A 21,829-nucleotide genomic window follows, 5' to 3' on the forward strand; every position below is an offset into this window, starting at 1 on the left:
CAGACCGACTTGCATAAGATACTGTTGACCATCCTCCTGTTCAATATGTGCTTGTATGTGTTTTATCATCGTGGTTATGAAACCCTCTACTGGCCAGGAGATAAAATTGTTAACGCAAATGAAATCACTTTAAGGAATAGAAAACTCCTCTTCAAGTATGACAATACTTTACATATGAAACTAGTCGAGAGCACCATTTTCCCTTTCTTAAGGACAGAGTATTATTCCAAACTCTGTTGTAGATTTTAGAAAGCACTTCATAGCACTTTTCTGTCCTGGAAAGGTTCTATTTTACAGTTAAGAAACACATTTTTTTGAAATAAAAATACCAATTTACCTTCTCTTTTCCATGAGCTTCAAGAACACCAGAAACACGAGACCATCTGAAAGCTGAGTAGGTAACTCTATAAACATGACCACTTTCATCTACATCCTGCAAGTAAAGTTATGAGTTAGATTTGGAGGGAAATAGTTCATCAGCCTTGCAGAGGATTTTAAAAAGATATGACTAAAAATCAAGCTACTTTCAAGTGAAAAGATAATATCAAATCCCCAAAAGCAAAAGAATAAGGATTTAAACTACTACAATATTTATGCAATTGCCATGACTACTGACTTGAAATTTAGAACTAGCACAATAGCCAGAACACTGAATACTCAGTTTTCAGAATCTGGGATACAACTCTGTGTTTCATTTTCTACTTTTTCCATCATTTCATATGACCCTTCTAGTTCAAAATCAGTAAAACAGCACTCCTTATGTATACAAAGCAGTAACAAAATACACACACACACACACACACAGAGGGAAAAATATTCACAAATAACAATGTCACGTCTACAGTAATTGCAAAAGTAGCAACAGCAAGTATCTCTGACCTAATTCAAAATTACCTCCAGAGATACCATACACAGTATAATCCCAGCAAGACAAGTCTCAGAACAAGGTAAATGAGTCAGACACCGTGGATCTGAAGCAGACACCTCTCACACATGCCTGTTTAATGCAATCTGCAGGACGTAGAGTATGAGCACTAGCAAGCCTTACGAGCTAGTAAGTGCTCCACAAGACTGTTCCTGATCCACTGATTCACTGTCAGATAGCACATCACTTGGAAAGGGAAGATAAACATTTCCCTAGTACAATCAGACTGCCTGAGAAGAAACTTAACAGTATATTATGTAAGATATATTATTTCTGAAAAGAAGAATCTTAATAGTGTATGTAATATATTATTTCTGAAAAAGAAGGGGAAGAGAAGAGAAAGTAAAGGAAGAGATGGAAAAAAAGAAAGAGAGATTTGTACAAAACACACATTAGCAAGGCAGCATTCACTCACCTTAACATAGGGTGGCGCAAATGATGACAAATGCCACTTCAGGTTTTCCTCCCCCTTATTTTCCATTTCCAGATAGCTCTCTAGAAAGGATGTATCAGAATAATATATTGAATGTCTTTTTTTCCTCTGAAGTATTTTCTTTTAATTGCTTCTTGAAATAATTTAAACAAAAAACTATATTTCAAAACAAAAGTTTAACAGAAACAGTTTTCATGACACCAAAACAGATCTGAAGCTTCTAGAGCAGAACCAAACAAAATAAACCATCAAAACTCTTGAAAACTTAAAGCAAAATTAGAAGACTTTACTCCCAATTAAGAATCACACTGAAGATGCTTACAAGGGGAAGAAAAGTTTGTCAAAGACAATGCACTGTTTTTTGCTGGAAATTTAGCTTCTGCAAGTCCAGAACAGACAAACAGCAAAGATATCCTCCTAGTCACTTCTGACAATCTCTGTTTATTATAGGATTCAAATTTTTGGCCAGTATTTTCAAATAATAGAATGCAAAAGCTCCAAAAAGTTCTCACTGCTGCTAATACATAATGCCAGTGAAATATAGCATAAATCTTCACTAGAAAAGATACCTAAGCAGTAGGGAATATCTGGCATCTAGACAACAGAATGGCAGTTTCATATAGTGATCTAGATGATTTAAAGCATCATTGGAGTTAAAAAATAAAGACCGAGGGTTCAAGGATCTATTTTCAACAACGTCCATATGTACAAGGGAGTCAGCCAATCTTGCAGTTAGTATTCCCTCAGACTTAAGAAACTGGATTTCTCTGCTATATGCACAGGTATTTATCTAGTATCACAGAGACAAGCAGAGTATGAGGAGAAGGCAGAGAACTGCAGAAGGGCAGTGATTTGGAATAGCTTTAGTCAAGCACAGCAAGCCATGGCACAGAATGGTACCATCCACCAAAAGTGCCTAAAAACTGCCAAGCTATGTACCCCGCCTACGCAAGCCCACCGACAGGCAACACAATTGCTATGCTGCACAGGAAAGAAAGACCTCAGAGATTAAAGAAAAAAAAAATTACATCACAAGGACTAATATTTCAAGAAACAGACTCAAGACAGTGGTCCTGCCCAATCACGCTTATCAGGCTTAAAAAAAAATTAAGAATCAAGGCATTTAAGTTTCTAAACATGTAACTCAGTGAACAAAAACTCTAAACATAAAATACCACAGATGCAGCAATTACAAAAAAAGTGAAATTACCTGAGCTTTCACCAGATCCTGTATTAGGAAAAACGACAGTTCTGTTCTTTATTACCAGTGTTGAAAATGAGGGCATTGAAAGAGGTTTTGCCACATGAATAGCAGGATTTTCAGATGGTAGAGCAAATATATCCAGTTTTCTAGATGGAGAGCCTTCCTCAGATGCACCCTTTGCGATTGCATCTCGAATCTGCACTTTGATAAACTTTAACACAATTTGAAGAGAGTAAGAAATATTTAAACAGTTAACTGCTATATCATAAGCTCTGCTTTTTTGTCACCTTTTGTTTGTTTTAAACACCTTGTTCAACCCTACATCCCAACAGCAGAAAAAACATTAAGTTAAATATTCAGATCTTTTCTAATTTCAAATCATAAAGTTTAATAGCTTTGCAGGGAAAAAATAATTTAGGAGAAACAGAAAATTTACTCAGTGTTTACCATCTGGAGGGTTCATTTCAATAGGCTATATGCAAATACCATTACAGTAACCTATTAAAACTGAATCCTGCTCTCACTAGAGTTGTCTTCCATAAATATTTATAGTTACCTATAAAGAGTACTTACTTATAACTATAACATTGCATAACAGCTGTTCTACAGCATATTGTAATAAAGTGACAGCAGATTATTCTTCAAAAAGATAGACAAAACAGTAAGTTATACAAGGGAAAGTTATTTGCCAATTTCTCTGTTCCCAGAGAAAGGGACCAGGTCTACTCTCAGAGAGCATCTACTGTCTGCTGTGTAAAATCCTCCTAAATACTTAGGATAATATTACTAAAATCTGAAAACACCTTTTACCTAACTGGACAGGTAGCAAAGAAAGCATTATCAGCTACCAGATCATTCATATTCGACTGGTTTTGCTACATCCTTTATTTTCGTTTTACTAGTTCTCATATTGCCGAACGTGGCACATTAAGGATGTGTGCAGTGCCCATGGCCTTCTCAACTCATCATATTCATCAATGTCCCTGTGCCCCTAATGGCAGTTTCCAATTCCAAATCGTACATGCCAACTTTCTCCTTTAAGAGAAGATATGGAAAAGTAGAATTGCTTTTTTGTCTTTTAAGTCTCCTTCATCTCTCTATTTCTCTCTCTCTCCATCCACCCTCATCAACACCATCAAAATACATACTGACTTCAAAAACAAAACAAAATCCTCAACATCCATAAGTAGGTATCTATTTCTCTGAGAGAGACTACCAAAGAGCCTATCTGCTTTTACTTCAATGAAAGGAAAACCTCTTGGCTTAGTAAGTGTATTTTATATATACTGCTTAATTCAAGCAAGGAAAAATCTTGGATTAAAATACATGAACATCAAGAACCTGTTCTACAGTTTCTTTCCCACAGACTCATCTGCCAGAGGGTTAATATTATCTTAAAAGAGACCAAAAGGAACAGAACCAAGAATCTCAAGAATGTCTGCAAAGAAAACAGCTTAGCTATTTTTATTCATTAACATTTTCTTTAGGAAAGCATTAAAATTAGGGAAGGGAAAATGATTTTAATAAAAACACATAAAATTGACAGAACTGGTATCTTATGCCTAAAAAGTTATAGCAATACTACTCATTCCTACACATCAAACCAAAATAAACTGTCATAACTCTCAAGCCTCACCTTTTGTCTGTTATCACAGTGTATATAGATTAGGCCACTCCAAGGGATTACTGAAGGTTTTGTAGCAAGTGACGGATTAGGACTCACCAGAATTAGTATACTGCTCCTATTAAAAGGAAAAAATTGCTAGCATTATCCTCAGATTAGACTGAACATCTATTACTGAACTTGCTAGCTCAAGAAAGGACGGCAGCTAAATGGATAAAATCTAGAGATTAAGCGCCTTAGATAACCAGTACATAAAACAGTAACACACTTTACAAACTTCTCACTTGGGAGGGGAGCAGAGAGAGTGAAATCTATCTGTCAGTAATATCCTGTCAGGCAATGGGAAGTAGACAGTTTCAATTTTCAAAAATGAAATAGTATTAGTCAAATTATTTGCACAAATTATATTTAAGGCATTCTTATAGCCAGTTCCAGGTTAATAGAAATTGTTCTATTTCATTTTGCCCATGCAGAGCCACCAACTCTGGAAAAAAAAGAAAAATCTACCAATGTTATCAGTGATTTTTATAGATAGAAAGAACAGAATTCGTTCAAAGCAGTTAGGACATCACACAGAATTTGACCACAGAGAACATAAACATATTCTGATTTACAGTGTTCCATATTCTATACTGTATAAATTTAAATAAAGGAGGGCAGAAAGTAAGCAAAGAAGATTATCAATAATTAGCACTACATCACTGAAATAAATGTCATTGATATTATGCAAATAAAACCAATTAGCAGAATTACTCAAGCTACATCTGAAGGACCAGCTTGAGATGCAATTAGCACAGCACACAAGTTTGGTGTAGGTGCGAAATCAATCCACAGGAATCATAATACGTCTGTCTCATATAAACCTCAATTAACAGCTGCTAATAATTTAAAAATATCTCATTGGGATACTGGTATTTCTTGAAATGTTCTTTTCAGTTAAAAAGGATGGGATTTTAGCTTCCAGCAGCAGTTAAGACTTTCAGGAGCACTGCCAGCGAGTGCATTCACACACTCTCACACTTGAGATGAGAATTTTTTAAGGCTCAGCAGTTTTTGGAACATCCTCACTAATGCCATCCTCTCACACACAGGCTGTGTATGCCAGAATAGGATTGCAATGCACACACACCATGCCAGTGTCTATAAACTATCTGTTGCCACAAACCCTACCATTGCCTTTCAGCTTCTTTTTGACATTTGCTGCAAACTTCATCTGTCAATCCGACTTGCATGGAGTCACAGACCATATGTCTCTCACAAGGGTCATATTCTAACCTAACCACTCAGTACTTTCATTGCTCCATTCTGAACAGAGTGGTGTCTAGCAGGAAAAACAAAAATCTTCACATATCATCCAGAAAGAAAGTTGCAGAAACATTTTCCAAAGAAGGCTCTTAAAGTTTTTCCAGTTTCCAACGTTCCTGGCTTCCAAAGAACTGTTTCTTTCTCAGGACTTATGTCCCAACACTGAGGTGCAGCCAACACCCCTGAGGCTAGCTTCACATCATCTCTATGTGAAAATACATAAAAATGCTACTGAATTCAGTAGGGACAGCCTACTTCGTTACTGCACATTCACATAGGTTAGTGATTGCCTTTATCACATCCCTTGGAACTTGAGGGTTTTAGTGGGGGGCAGCATGTGTGACCCTATATGCTCCAGCATGGCAAAGCATGTTCTTGGTCTTTGGAACTTTCTCCACTGTCACAGAAGTGTCAGACCTCCTCCTTTTCCTGGAATATACCAGTTCAAGAAGACTGTGTGGTGCCAGGCATCACTGCATTATGCAGATTCTAGCTGGCTCCTGCCCAAACAGCCTGTGTGCTCTTAGCACTGGAGAGGCAGGGTCATGAAAAATAGAGAAACAGGTGAAGTGCAGCTTACTGGGCCTGAGCCAGCTGTTCCCACAGATCTGTTTCCCACTTGCAGCTCTGTTCTTGACCCAGACTACTTACTCAGACCCAACAGCCGAGGTTTCAGTTCACTCTTCTCCAATGAAGAGGAAAAAAACCAAAATTATCCAATACAAGGAAGTTGCCAGAAGAATCACTTTGATTCTCTTAATAAGAACCCATCTACAGAGAATCATAAATTGGGAGTATAGGACACTAGTTATATCCTTATTGGAGAGGTATTCATTGTTACATCAGTTTTTTGAAATAATGTTCTTAGCGTTGACAGCATCTCTAAGGAGTGACAGATACCCAAGTACTCCAGATAAGCTTCTTGTCCTCAATACTGATAGAAGACCCTCCCACCCAATGTATCCAGGTGTTTACGCATATATGAAGATAAAATAAAATATACATATGTTTATCTATATGTTTATATATAAAATAAAAAAATATATATATTTTTAAATACATCACATCATCACTTAGTGATGCCAAATTGAAGGGCATTCGCTTGCTTTGGGGGAAACATCCACAAAATTAAAGCAACTAATAAACCAAATAATACTCATGCTGTTTTTGTGGAAAAAAAGCAATTAAGAAGGATATAAGACTAGTTTAACAATGGGATCATAAAAGCCAATCTAAATTGACCTTGAGGGGAAAAAAAAGAAAACCTTCAGAAATCAGAGGAGGCCAGAACTATCAAGCAATTTACTGCGACAAGACTTTTGCTGACATATGTGGGAAGTTTCACACACACACACACACACACACACACACACAGTAATTTTATGACTGCAGTGACAAAATACTAATAGTAAAGATAGGTGACCTGACACCTACTTGCTTTTCCTTTTATATTACAAGTTTTGAGAAGTCAGAGATTAAGTGGCAATAAATAAATGTTGAAACACAAATATATAAATAAATGAGATATATATAGTATATGATTAATGATATGCAATACATAAAAAATATAAGTATAATATATGGATTATACACAGCATCAGTTATATAAAAGTTCTGATATATGTGAACATATACATGTGTATACATGAGATGTGTATATATACTATAAGATGACTGTCAGCGTATCAGCAAAAGAAAATATGAACAAGTCATACTAAGACAAGCATTTTATAGAATATCTAACTGTTTTTTAGAGGATCACTTTTAACAAAACCACTATTGTGAAGATTTCTTTTTAAACTTCTACTTTGTCAGGCATCCAGTTTCAGAAGAACCACACAAGAACAACAACAGTATTTCTCAGCACAGAAAATTCTTGGCTTCTATATAATTTTACTTATGACAAATGACAAAAGTTACACAAGAAAATATAAAGGATAAGGTCCTTAGAAGGACAAGGATAAAGAAGCCAGGTTTACATATTAACCAACAGAAAGACCATACCTTAGAACTCACCAAAATAAACTCCGCTAAAACCTTAATAACCAGATTACATTCATAAATTAAGGAAACCTACGAAAAGAAACTTACTCTGGTTCAATATTTCCATGTTGTGGAGTTATAGTAAGGCAGTGAGCTGGCCAAGAAAGCTCAAATTGCAACATCCTACTAGAATTATTGATAATTTGTACATGTCCAGTATCAGCTGTTCCATCTGTGATGCAAAAATTAAAAAGTTAACATAAACAAAAAATTAAGATGTCCAAAATTGAGATATGAACCAGATGAAATCAAGTATTTTTTGTTTGATTTTTATCCTTGTATACTTTAAAGCCTTCACAGATTCTCTTGCTAATGAACTGCATATCAAAAAAATGCCATCTTAGTTCACATATATTACCTAATTCATCTTTCTGCTGACAATTTCATCAAAGCAATGTTCAAACCAGTTTACTGTTCAGAATAAATGCTATGCCAACAAGATTACTCATCAAGAAATCCAAAATAATTACAGGCATAGTAAATAGTACAGTTATTTTACTACTAGAATGGTCATTTTATTAACTTTGAAAAAATACTTACTAATAGAAGGTGGTGTCAAAATTAAGTATTCGGGTATAACAGACCAAGTCTGCTGATCCACTAATATATTCTGAATAATATCATCAGTTTTAACATGTAACGGAGGACCCTGAGGTCCTTTAACGGGAAGAACATCCAAAGTTGCATTGATATGTCTGACAGAGTTGCCAAACCTAAAAATGAAATTGCATTAAACAACAGTATTTATAAAAAATAGCTTACGAGGGATTTCAAGGTACTTTTAATATTCCTCAGTCTCACAGTCCGAGCACATAAATAAAGCTCTTCACAACATCCTTCAACTTAATTCAACTCTCCATTATTAAAATATTAAATAAGCAGCCATATCATGACAAAACTTATTAATAGGATGTTTAAAGGAGCATAATGGAAGGGATTAAAAGAAGCAGTTATCTTTCGTTGACAGTAAAGTAAAAGGCTTTCTCCATACATGCTTTACTCAGATTAAGACGGTACTGTAGGGAGTAATAAGAGTTCACAGAACAGCTGAGGGTGAAAAGAATCTCTAATCTAGTCCAACGAACCTTGCCAAAGCAGGGCCCTCTAGAAGAGATTGCTTAAGACCTTGCCTAGTCAGGTTTGGAATTTGTTGCACTGTTTGACTCTCCTCACCATAAAGAAGTTAAGTTTAAATGGCATTTCTTGTATTTTAATTTGTGTCCATTGCCTCTTGCTTGTTCACAGGGTTCCATTGAGAAGTATTTGGCTCCATCTCCTCTACTGGCCCCCATTAGGTATTTATACACACTGATAAGATCTCCACCCTAAAACTTCTCTGTTCAAGACTAAACAGTTCCAACCCTCCCAATCTCTCATTGTGTGACAGAAACTCCAATTCCTTAATCGCCTTCACAGCCCAACGTTTCACATCTTTAATTGCAAGAGAGATGGCAGATAAGCTCATATATGAAAGCTAATAAGTTCTCTCATTCCAGGATTCAGAATTTGTCTCAAGTTAAACGCTTACCTGACAGCAAGTTAGATTTTAAATGCTAAAATATAAACTGGAAAACAGCAGTTAAGAGTAAAGCAGATAACTGTCTTGCTCCATACACCATTATGCAAACATACCATTCCTATTTTTACTTTTCAGTGCCGCTTAGAATCCTGCCTCAGTTGAGCACATCTGAATTAATGCTCATGGATTCACCCCTGACAATAACTATGGAAGCAGCAGGCAACCCCTAGATGTGGAATTTCTTAATAACCAGATTACTAAATACAAACAGATTGCTAAGAATTGCAGTGCACTCAAATTGAAGAGCCTCATGCTGTTTAATAAATTCAAATAATACTAGGATAACTCAGCTAGAGGTTGGAAACTAGCATGTCTGACAAACACCTCACTAGGTGGTAAGTCTGTTAACTGTCCAGAAGATGCCCAACATCTTGGGTGTAGCAAGCACAAATAATTCTAAGGCAGAGATTAGACTCAACGGGACTATGAGGCTCTTTCTTCACTTATGTAACAGTGAAGAAAAAATCCTTCTGAAGAAACAACCAATAAGAATATATTTTCTACAGTTAACCCAAGACCTGTAAGACCTGTAAGGATTTGGATGTTTCTTCCCTTGTGCTAGGGCTTCAAATACAAGAGCAGCCTGATTACATAAAAATGGCAAGTCCAAACTGTAAGCTAGGTCTCTATCAGCTTTCCAGGATGAAGAATAGGAAGTTGCAAGTGACTGACATCAGTTTGGTAAACAGTTTAAAAGTTATCCTAACAATTTAAACAGACTAGATAAAAATGCAGGCAATGCTCCTTCACTCACACAGGAAGTCAATTTTCATCATTGATGCTACTGTACAACCCTTCAAAAAAATCTCCAAGGTTTTAAAAAGCAGATGCAGTTCAGTTTGGGTTATCTGAAGGTAACCTTTATAGTCACATTACCTGTCTGATGCCAAATGATGTTGAGGAGCCTGCTCAAAGTCATCTTGATCAGAAGGGGAATATCCAATCACACAAAGGACAATCTTCCGCATGTTTCCATAGAAGAGATGGATGTCATTTGATCTCCTTGGAATTTCATATACTAAAATAAGAGTGATGGAATAATTCTAATGAAAACAAAATCAACAATTTCTTGAAGTCACAGAGATCTGAGCTATAATCCTAATTAATCATCAGTTGCCTAAAATATAGTTGATTGTTAATATCAGAACAGAAGAATACTTGTAAAATTCTGCTTCTCTCACGAATATGACGGCCAACCGTCTAGTCTAACTCACAGATTTCACACTGATGCATCCCATGAGTGAAAACTAACACCACCAGTTATTTCAAACACTGAAGTTAAATATAATTTCTTATTAGAGTTGTCAAAAACCCACATGGCTTAAGGTAATGCAGAATAGAGTCCGAAACAGTCCACAGTTATAACTAGGAGTGGTTATAACTGTGTGTAAGCATGTAGCTTCAGATTAGAATTTTCCAGCTGTAAGGATTACCTTTTGTCTTTTAATTTCAACATCTCTTTAGCACACTTTTATTTAAAGAGTTAAAAAGTAACCAAGCAGTTAAACATTGAAAAAATAGAACTCTTTTCAACTGAAAGGTATCTTTCAGCAAAAAAAAAAAAAATTCTCAGATTTCTTAATTCCATGTTCCTAACTGTATTTATTTTTATAAGAACAATTACAAAAAAAAAAATTTTTTTAAAAAAAAGAAGTGAATAGGTTATTCATATATTCATGATTATAATCTAAGAACTACACTTCCAGCATGCACTCTCCACGACATACTTGTGGTGTTTCACAAGCCTGTCTCCCAGCTTTTTGCAATACCAACTCTGTCTCGAATCTATTAACTTCAGTACAGAAAGCAGAGCATGACCAGTTTTGCATACCCAAGATAAATAAGTTTGAGTGAAAGTTGTTGTTATAATCAAATAAGAAACAATAAGCCACAGTAGACAATTTCAGCAAAGTATGGTGTCAAAGACAAAAAATAAATAAGTAAACTAAGATGCAAGAGTTAAATCTGCTTTCTACAGAAAAAGTATATTTAACTCCTACTAGCAAGACACTATTAATAAGCCAACTATAGTTAATCAAAGACTGTCTAGTCTCTCTCACATTGGGTTAACAACTTGCACATGTGGGAGCACGCATGGAAACCTCAGGTATCTTCAGTAGGACTTCACTTCAACCTATCCAAGATGAACAATCACTGCTCCAAGTAAAAGCAACAAACAAAATTTCCATGGGAAGGACTCAGGCACCATAACAACCTCCAGACAGCAAAAATCTTTGCATAGATAAGTAGAATCAGTTCAAGAAATATGGAATTAAAGGCTTAAAAAAAAAAAAAAAAAAAGACACTGTTCTTAAAATAAATTGCAGACTTCCTCAATTCTGTGGTAATACAAGCAAGAGTTGAAAAACAAGTTTAAAGTTGCTTAATTTGGAATGGGAAGGACATCTTCAAACATCAGCAAGTTCTCAAATACAGAATATGGCACCTCCGTACAAAGTTAACTCTGCAACTTTTAGTAAATTTGTACCTCAAGTCTCTTGCTCATGTATTAGTGATAAGGTAAAAATTCTCAGAATAAACTGAACATTCCTAGTGTCATAACATATATATACACAAGGGCTTCTGCTCTGTTCAGAGAAAAGCACAGTAAATCTTAAACAGGTAAGTACGCAATACAACAAAGCAAGTTTTGTCCAAATTGGACACTTGGCTTCTGCATTAAAAAAAAAGAATGGAAAAGTAATTAGAATTCAAGCCTAACACACATTTATTCCACCCCTGCCCCCCTCCAGCAAAAAAAAGTATTACAATTTCCTTTAATGAGTCATTGGCTCACCTTCCGTCACTAGCTGCTCCCCTTGAAATTCTTCATCAAATATGACATTTCTCACCAGACTGTTTTCTGGGACTATGTGTTTTTCTACCTGAGGGTTATACATCACGGCTCTATCAAAGAAATAAGAAACAGACTTGAAATTATACATATTACAGATTTAAAATTATATGCATTACTGGAACTATCAATCTGAAAAGGATTCCTAGGGTAAGAACCTATCATCATTTTAATTTTTACGATTTCTGGAATACACCAAGGCCATGTTTGTGAACATACTTTTAAATTTGAAGCCCTCTCATATGATTAAGACTTGGACAGAAAAAAAAAAAAAAAAAAAACAATAAAACAAAAACCTCACTCTGTTGCTGTATAGTAAAAGGCACCAAATCATGACTATCACAGGCTTATCCTTCTGTGGGTCAGTAATGGAGAGCCTGGCACTCAAATGGCAGAAGGAGCCTTGGACGCATCAGGAGCCAAGTGGCTACGCAAAGCCTGACTGCCTCAACAGGAGTCAGTGTGACCCATCTCTTCCTCCTAGGTCTCAGACATTCACCAGGTTGCTGACTGGGTGTGTTTTTAGAGTCAAAACTTGAGACAGAAGCTGGCACACTGGACAGATTTTTCACTTCACAGTCGTGTCCAAGCCTTAAATCACAGCCTTGTTGCATTATACACCTAGAGAACAGGGCTTGGCTGTCCTAGTGCAGTCCTTTTACAAGCACAACCAATGCTGTTGGTAGCATTACACCCTTCATTTTACCCTTCTATAAAACATCTGCCTACTTCATAACAGCAACCTGCAATATTCCATCTTACCTACGATATTGCTGTCTGGATACTTCATCTCCCCAAAAAAAACATATTGCTGATATCAATGGGTTTGTTTTATGCAAGTTTTCTTTTTCCACAGGCTTCCATGTTACAGTAATCACCTGATAAAAGATATAATCAACATACTCAGACAAAAAATCTTGCAGTCAGTACTGATGTTTGTGAAATTACTGCAATACAAGTGAAATGCAAAAGGTTAAACACAAGTGAAACTTTAATGAGAATCTTATGATATGCATACTCACTGAACACATCTATTTTAAAATAATAAAGCTTGTTCACTGTTTGATTTACCTCATGTGTTCCTTCCTTTAGCACAAACTTCTCAGGATTCATCGTCATTGCGTGAGGATCCACAATTTTTTTTGTCTCAAGGTCTGCAAAGCACAATGCTCTAACGTAGGCAGCACGAGAGCCTGTGTTTCTTATGCGGAAAGAAACTTTCCCCAACCTTGCAGAGGATATTTCATCCAGTTTTATCAGGTAACCACCTGACAGCTTTTTAACATTTTCTAAGATGATATTGCTTGTTCCTCCATATCCAGAAAGAGGTATCTGAAAATGAGCAGTAAACTTGAGATGAAATGTTTCTTACTAAGTTTCTATCAAAAAAAAAAAAAATAGCATTAAGCTATACAGAGAGCTTATACTATACAGCATGACAAAGTCCTGAAAATATGAAAAGGAAGAAAGAAAATAAGCCTAAGTTTATTCAACTCCAGTTTCCAAGTTTTATTGAAAATTAAAGTTTTTCTGTAAAAACAGACAAATTCCGATTTTTTGACATTTCTGGAAAACGTGGACATCTTTTGGACAACTTTTAATATACTACATAACTCCTTCCTTAAGGAGATGGACAAAATGCCAAGTCAGTTTGTTGAATGTTCAGACTATATAATATATTGTCTGTATCATATTTAGCAAATATACACATATACATATTGAGTATCTTGAGAAGTGCTAGACTTTTCTTTAAAAAAAGAAGAAAGTTGTATGCAATTTAAATTATTAGAAATTAGGTGTAGAAAGCCTTACAGTAAACTTAATTCCTGGCTGTGATCGAATCCCCAGCTGTTTGATTTCTAGCTTTGCAAACATGCAAGTTATACGAGTAGGTGCAAACATCAAGTATATATTAGTATCTTCTTTGGGACGGATTTTGAGCTCCCAATTGCTAGTTAGGCGTTCCTCTGATCCAAATATACTTTGCAGCTATTGAAAAAATAAAATAAAAATATCAAAAGTGAGCAAGTACAGTAATAACACATACAGAACAAGATTTCCTTAATAACCCAAAATTAACTTAATTAATCCAGAGCCTTATCAAGGCAGAAGGAGATATTTGAGGCCACAATGACTCTAAATAGAGGAGTGGCAAAACATGGCTTTTCAGCAGGAGCATTACATCTTTAGAGCTTTCACCAGACACAGATTCGCAGTCAACTTGTTTCATTTTGTAGCCTCATTTTCTCCAACGCAGTCAGGACAAATAGAGATGCATACAATTTTGAGATAGAGATGCAATAGAGATGCATAGAGAAGCATACAATTTTGGCGGGGGGCATCAAGCACTGCCAGTTATTTTCTGGCCAAAACAGGGACAAGAATCAATCAGTTCTGCCCAGGTCAGAAACAGCCTTCGCGGATGAGCCAGACTGGTTAAGGATCTGTGACTGCTGAACTCAGAATTGGCAGCCAGAATGAGCAAGAGTAATTCAGCCACTCTCCAAAGAGGACAGATGAACTAGTTAACAACTGGAAGACCAGCTTTCTGATTATCCCAGAAAAAAACATCTCAAGTATTTCCAGAATGAAAATTAGGCCAGACATCCAGAACTCTGTGCAATGACCATGGTATGCATCATTACATATAGTTAGGAAATTCTTCTCTGGGAGAAGTCACAAATCCAAAACCTGTAAGACATTTAAAACCTGCCACCTCTTCTCAAGCACTGTTACAAGTTCATCAATAACATTTCAGAATGTATCTGACTCCCCTCTGATTAGATATCTTCCCAAGGAAAGGAGAGAAAGGCATCCCAGCTTAGTGCCAGGATTTAACTCACCACAGGGAGGAGGAAAAAGTAAAACAACTTTGATCTTTGATCCCAGAGAGCTTCAGAATCAAGTAGGCAGTAATATATGACACCACAGTGAACCAAAACAATTGTTCAAAATACAGGCAGAGAAATAAAGATTTTGCCACCTCAACTCTTAATATATGCTTACTGCATGAACATATGCCTATGTAGTGCTATTAAAAGTAGAAAAATTATTCTCCATTTGGCCTCTTCCACTGAATTTGCAAAATCAGATATTTAACACAATCTCATTTAAGCGATCTGCTACTCCAAAAGAGCAAATCTGAATTTGCTTTCTCAGCTGATATCCTATTGCAGAAATTCTCTGCTATTTGATTTCTAAACAAATTCAGCTATTATTGAGCAAACACTATTGTGAGTATTAAACAAGTTTTGATGGCTTTATTACAAAGAGGTTATCGTGATAGTTTTGTCATAAACACAAAATAGAAATTTTTATTAGTTGTTACCTGAAAGCAGTCCTGATCCTGGCCTCTTATCAACAGTCTTAAATGTTGAGTCACAGACAGAGAGTTATTTCTTAGAGTTAACTTCTGCTGACTGAAAAATATGAAGTTAAATTGTACTGTGCAGAAAAAAATCAGTGTGAATATTTATTCATGGAAATGGAACAATTTTACCTCCTGTTACAGCATAATATATTAATTCAAAGGTTATTTCTGTATTTTCAAAGTTACACATTACAACATTATATACGACTACATTAGTCCTCAGATAGGGAAAAAAAAGTAAAAAGTTTTTCTGAAGTTCAAGTATTGCACTTGGTAGCTTAACAGCACTTGTATGAATATAAGAGACTCCTTTGAAGAATGAAAAAAAATATCTCTTAAAGATTTTAAAGATATAGTTATTCAGAGCCACTAATTTATGGAAATCTAAATCCTTCAAGTGTTAAGAAAAGTGAGAGTAAATAAATCAAAGCATTTCTCCATTCCTAAGTGCATTATTGCTCACACAAAAATGGCTTACATATCAGTGAATGTAATAACAATTTCAAGAATACATCAGTGAAAATTTTATCCCCCAAATCTTGAGTCTTTTGTACTTCTTACTTGCAAATTTCAGAGACTAGAAAAATTTTGAAGCAAAAACTTTCCTTTTGATCCTACAATAAAAGTAGCAGATTTCTTCTGAAATTTCACTGAAACAGCATTAGAGAACTAAACTGGGCTTAAGATAGCTTTTCCTTTTAATATACTTATCAACAAGGATGGTACCATAGAAAATTATGGCCACTTGGCTGCATCAGGCAGATCCAAAAAAAATTTTTTTTTTCCTCCAACATATCCCGACACTGACTGGAAAATACTTAAGTGTCCAGAATACATTTTCAAATAAGAAAATGTAGATACTACATTTTCTTTACTTCTAGATACTTTTTCTTTAAAATCTTATGATAATGTTACATTGGCATATCACTCTGGTAACAATGCAAATTAATTACAAATACAAATCACTGACAGAAATCTGAAAACTGTAACACTTTCTCCAGGGTGAGGCACCACCATATGCAGAAGTCATCAAAAAGGCTCATCCTGGCTCAGGAGGAGGGATCTTGTTCCTTGCTTCTTTACTCATTCACTGCTACCAGCTGCTGGCTCCCACTGTTCACTTCAAGGCTCCTGGCACTCAGGCCTTTACTTAGCAGAGGCAGGAACTTCTGTCATCTCCATGAGTCAAAAGCTGCTCACAGCAGCCTCTATAACAACTCCAAATACTCAAAGACTCTGACACAGAGCAGGTTGTGCAATTAGATGCAAGGATGGGATGAGGAAGAAAGGGGAAAGCCTTCCCCTACATTTCAGGGACATAGACTTCGTTTTTAAATCTTGAAACACTAAGGCTGGAAGCTTGAAACTAAAAATTCAGGGAAGAGCTTCTTTCCCTAGACGGTAGGAAACCGTAATTAGAGGTGTGATGGGTTCTCCATCACTATAAGTGTTAACATCAGAACACATTCAAACGCAAAGAAATGAACTAATTCATTAGCCTAATTAATTAATGCTATTTAGAAGGCCAAATTATGTTAACAAACCAAATGCTTGTAGTTTTAGTATCTATAAATCAGGGGGAAGAAAGATATATATCAAAAGATTCACTACTAGCAAGAGATGGAAGAGTTCCAGATATTCTTTTGACACCAATTTATTTGGAAAATATTTTTTCATTAATTCTATTTGCATTGATCTTACAAAACCTGATTTTATTCCAACTATAACTAAAGAGTCCTAAAAAACAAAAAAAGCTTAAATATGATCACAGGTGATATTTGCAAATATTTCCTGTATAAAAAATGAATTTATAACATACTATTTCTCTGAGTTTGCAAAACAGCTTAGCTTATCAGCTATGGGTTGTTAATACAAATGGAGACAATACAGAATTTAAATTGTAAGTAAATGCATTATAAAATACTTAATATAATATTTTGTATGCGTCGCTGCCCTACTTATACTTACACTGATCTCCCAAGTGCTACACCTCCCCAGGCAACGAATTGCTTATTGGAGAGAATGGGCGGGATGTCTGTGCACCGAGCAGCAGCAAACGCAGGTCTGCTTTCCACACTCCCCACCTCGCCTTTCAGCACCACTTCATACTGAGGCCCAGACGGCAGCACGAGGATTTTCAATGAGCTTAAAAACAGACAGAGACCCCACCATAAAATAAGATTAGCAGATAAATACATAATCACTGCAGGAAGGAATACTAGGCCCACAGACAAGCAATCAGCTACCTCAGGGTCATCAAACCTACAGGACCAAGCAACAGCAAAAAGAAATCGGATGAATAAGAACATCAGGAGTGCGGATGCAAATAAAAAAACTGGATTTGCCCAAAGTTGCAGGGAACAGAAGGAAAAAAGCCATAGGACAGGGAAAAGGCTCATAAGAAACAGGCCAAACTACATATTATGCTAGAAGCCCACTTGAAACCAGAAATGAAACTCAAGAAGCTCCAGTCTAGCTGTGAGTGAATTTCTGTGAAGCCTACTGACAGAGTCCTGTATGCTCTCAGGAGGCAATATTAACATTTATTATTGCGTGTGCAGGGGGGTTGGACTAGATGATCTCTAGAGGTCCCTTCCAACCCTAAGCATTGTATGATTCTGATTCTATAGCTACTTCATTAGTCATTTGGCAAGTACTTGCAAGTGGACTGCAAAGATTCCAACTCTACTGAGTACCTTTCACTTGTAAAGCAAACAAGTTAGGCAAAAGGCCACATGATATGGAAGATGCCTACCCCGTAGAATCATACTCTCATTAGCACAGAACTTAACATATTTAATATCATTCACAAGGCCCCAGTAAGATGCATATTAGAGTTGAGCATATTTTGGCCAGATTCCTCTTATCTATTCCTACTTCACTAAAGCAGAATTCACAAGACAGGTAATGAAAAACTGCTCTGGAGAACTGGAATCTGACTTGGACATTGCCAGTCACTCAAACCAAAAAAGTCCATTTGGGAGAGAACAAGGAAATTCATAGGTAATAACATACAAACGCTTATGGCTGCAAATAGAACATGCACATTAGGGTTATGCAGGACCTTGGCCTGAACATCCATTCAATTCTCGCAGCCAAAGAGTCTTGACCTTCAAGAATCCGTGCTTGCGTTTACCAGTTGTAAAACAGAAAAAATATATCCCTCACTATAGTAGGGCAAAGAAGAGGGAAGCAAGTGAAGAGGCTGCTGAAGATAAGTATTTTAAAGGATCTTGGTACTTAGAGGTAAGTATCTTATAAGGGGGACCTGAGAATTGCTCCATTTATTTAAACTAGTCACAAGGAACCTGTTGACCTTTGATGGAAAAAATGAGCTACTCATATAGCATAGATTCTTCTGTCGATAAAGTTTCCCACTTCTTTATGACCTTCAGGTTGAAAAATAACTCTGTTTAAAATGAACAATTATGAACAGTTATGTCACCTTTCTGCAGTGCTTAAGCTTTTTGGAGAAAACAAGACAGCTACTTCTTGTTCTTCTTCAGGACGAAGGAAGAGATCCTCAGGTTCAACAGAAAAGCAGCTGTCCTGATTTGATATCTGAAGAGAAAAGAAAGGGAAGTAGGAGAGAAAGAGAGGGTCTGTTACTTCTTTTAGGAGAGTAAACACATCTGCAAAAACCAAAACTATTCAACTTGCACATACACAGCCAGTTTAAATACACATGGTATCACCAGATCTTTAACATATTCCTGTGCAAACTAAAAGTCTTCCAGTGTTGAATGGAATAGCAGAGAAGCCTAAGAGAAATATCTTAAGAAATCAACTGTATATATAATGCTGAAAGAACCTCACAGAGATTCTGAGAATTGAATATTACAAGACAGTGGCAGCCAGTAGCAGTGTAACATCACTAGTCTCAACATGCAGTACAGGTCAATACTAACTATTCCCCAACATCATCACATTATTAGTGCCCAGTATCATCACTTTAGTCTTGCATCCTACTTCCATGGCCTCTGCCTTAAGAAATGCAAAAAGAAAACCTTGAGATAGGCCCACTTCCTTGTCATTCCTACTCGATCACTGATGATCAGGAATCACGAGCAACAAGGCTTAACAAGGATCCTTAACAAGGATCATTAGGCACAATGCTCTGAAGCAAAATGAAAACACTAAGGCTTGGGCTAAGCAGGCCTCAGGTTGGAAGCAAACCTCAGAGTATCCGTATTTCCAGCCTCTCATATCTCAGTACCACAATAACAGCAGGTTAAAAAAAAAAAAAAAGAGAGAAAAAAAAAAAAAAAAAGAAAAATACTGATATCACAAGAGAAGCAAATAGTACAGCTCTGTACTAAGAAAATTTGGCAGAGGACTATTTTTTTTTTAATCTGACTCAGAATTTTTCTATTCTCCATCTAGATTTCTCTGATCAAGAGGATTTCTCTGATCGAGAGGATTTCATACAAAGGCAGCCAAGCATGGCCTTTGTGTAAAAGACATTTCCAAGCTAGAAGCTAGCATTTCTTAACGGATTCTTAGTGCGAGAAGAAAAGATTTTTGCAAGAGACACATTACTAGCTTGTACACTTGCAACATGAAAAAATAAATCTTCATTACTCTGTCTAACGGTCTTGCAACTTGAGGCTAACTTACAAAATATAATCACACCTTAAGCACCTCTCAGTGAATTATATCTAAGCTCAGAATTTCAATAACAGGAAGAGTAAGTACAGAGCACCATGAAATCAACTCACTGTAAGGATTGAGAAAAAAAGAAGTTACTATCACCTGATACTACAGAATTTAAGCATATTGCTATATTGCTATATTTCCTATAGCAATTATCAAAGTCTTCAGGGACAGTTAAAATCATGTTCTTCAAATACATCCAGAAGCTAATTGTCAGAGGCTGTTATTTTCTGCAGAACTTCTTCGATGATTCTGCAGTACCTCAAAATAGTCACAAAAATATTTCTGCAATGTCATTACGACCTGAACAATCACCAATTCCACATGCTTTAGCTCTGATCCTCTGTTCATGTAACGTCTCAAGTGACAGCCTCACAGTCCTCAACATTTCTTTTTTCCTCAAGACACTGATTTACTATTTTGAAGTCAACACAAGGATAGTTTGAAATAAGTCTAGATATCTTCTATGAGTTTTCAAGAAAATTAGAGTAAGTTAAAGACAATACATATACCCTAAAAGCACCAAGCATCATACATGACTTGGCAATATGTCCAGCAAAAATTAATGCAGCTTTACAAGAAGTTCAAAATATTTCCTCATGCCATTATAACTCTGCTCTAAATAGGCATTATTCCTCAGGCTAACAACCAACTGCATAGCACTGGGCTTGCTGCTTTCACCAAACAAAACAGAACACATCATGAGGTTTTTTTTTTTTTTTTTTTTTTTTTTCCCTCAGTTGTGTGAACTGCTCTCTTGGATATCTTTCCTCTTCTTTACAGAAATTTGTTAATCCCTCTGCCAAACCATGCACAGTTAAGCTAGCACCCCAAGGGTGAGCTTGTATTTTTATATAATGTTTTTAGTAGAAAATTCATGATTTCAAGAAGCCAACCTACCTTAACTTTTAAATATACACCAATGTTTCCAGCATTTTTCAATGGCAGCTGCTGCTTAGATGATGAACCCACACTAGCAGACAGAGATATTGTCTGGAAAAAAAATGTGTGTATGTATATACATGTATATATGCATATATATACGCTCATATACACACAGACAAGCAAACAAAATACAAAAAGAAACAGGCTATAAGAGGCAGAGTATTCTTAAAACACACTGTCCTCCAATTCACTCAAACCTGTAAATCCTTTGGAGCGTGTATCCTCGCCGTGCCAGCTCTTGCTCGAAGAGGAATACTTTTAATCACACTGCTAGGCCCTGGGCTATCAACCTCCACATCAACTCTTGCCAAGAATTCATCTGCTGGACCTAAGGAATCTAAAAGCAATTCCACATATGACAAATCCAAGCAAGTCTGTCAGCAGCAAAAGCCATCCCTATAGATTTGCATCTCACTTCACTACTTCCCAATCGATCCCTCAGCAGAGATCAGCAGCGGCTCTCCCCTATCCAGTCAACAGGTTTTGCAAGTCTCAATATTTTTTACCTTTCTGCCAAAGATGGCCAAAATCATCCCCAAAACACCCAAACCAAAAAACATTCTAGCCAAGGACAAGATTATTACTACTACTCCCCTTAGGAAACCAGAAATTCTCAGAGACTCCTTCAGATCCTTCATCTATACTACAACCAACTCAACATTCAGGGTTGTTTTCTTGAAATGATTATGTAATTTCCTTGGCAACAGGAGGAAAGAAAATTCCACAAATCTTAAAAATAAGTACTTCATATATTTTGATATTGAAGTGCAAGTACCTCATTAACTTCTAAAAGATTGAGGCTAGTACATAGTACAAAAATACAACAAATTAGTAACAAAAAAGGATTTCCTCAATTTCCTCTTCCTTCATTTAAGAAAACTGTACATGACAGCT

General features: G+C 36.2%; 1 protein-coding gene across 1 annotated transcript in view; it reads right to left on the reverse strand.

Annotated features, from left to right (window-relative positions):
- The window catches only part of CEP192 (centrosomal protein 192), a 59,485-nt gene that overhangs the window by 11,150 nt on the left and 26,506 nt on the right, over nucleotides 1–21,829 (reverse strand). The window contains exons 23-38 of the mRNA XM_088524053.1: nucleotides 21,133–21,272; nucleotides 20,891–20,983; nucleotides 18,783–18,898; nucleotides 17,306–17,482; nucleotides 15,296–15,386; nucleotides 13,780–13,956; nucleotides 13,039–13,299; nucleotides 12,730–12,845; nucleotides 11,911–12,020; nucleotides 9,990–10,131; nucleotides 8,075–8,259; nucleotides 7,583–7,706; nucleotides 4,199–4,304; nucleotides 2,569–2,773; nucleotides 1,341–1,420; nucleotides 338–433 (exon numbers count right to left, since the gene is read on the reverse strand). Of these exons, the coding sequence (XP_088380179.1) occupies nucleotides 338–433; nucleotides 1,341–1,420; nucleotides 2,569–2,773; nucleotides 4,199–4,304; nucleotides 7,583–7,706; nucleotides 8,075–8,259; nucleotides 9,990–10,131; nucleotides 11,911–12,020; nucleotides 12,730–12,845; nucleotides 13,039–13,299; nucleotides 13,780–13,956; nucleotides 15,296–15,386; nucleotides 17,306–17,482; nucleotides 18,783–18,898; nucleotides 20,891–20,983; nucleotides 21,133–21,272 (2,219 nt within the window). The remainder of the gene's footprint in view (nucleotides 1–337; nucleotides 434–1,340; nucleotides 1,421–2,568; nucleotides 2,774–4,198; nucleotides 4,305–7,582; nucleotides 7,707–8,074; nucleotides 8,260–9,989; nucleotides 10,132–11,910; nucleotides 12,021–12,729; nucleotides 12,846–13,038; nucleotides 13,300–13,779; nucleotides 13,957–15,295; nucleotides 15,387–17,305; nucleotides 17,483–18,782; nucleotides 18,899–20,890; nucleotides 20,984–21,132; nucleotides 21,273–21,829) is intronic.

Source organism: Tinamus guttatus, unplaced genomic scaffold (genome assembly GCF_059628265.1).
Source record: "Tinamus guttatus ecotype Peru unplaced genomic scaffold, ASM5962826v1 Tinamus_guttatus_pri_ptg000203l, whole genome shotgun sequence".
Classification (NCBI taxonomy): Eukaryota; Metazoa; Chordata; class Aves; order Tinamiformes; family Tinamidae; genus Tinamus; species Tinamus guttatus.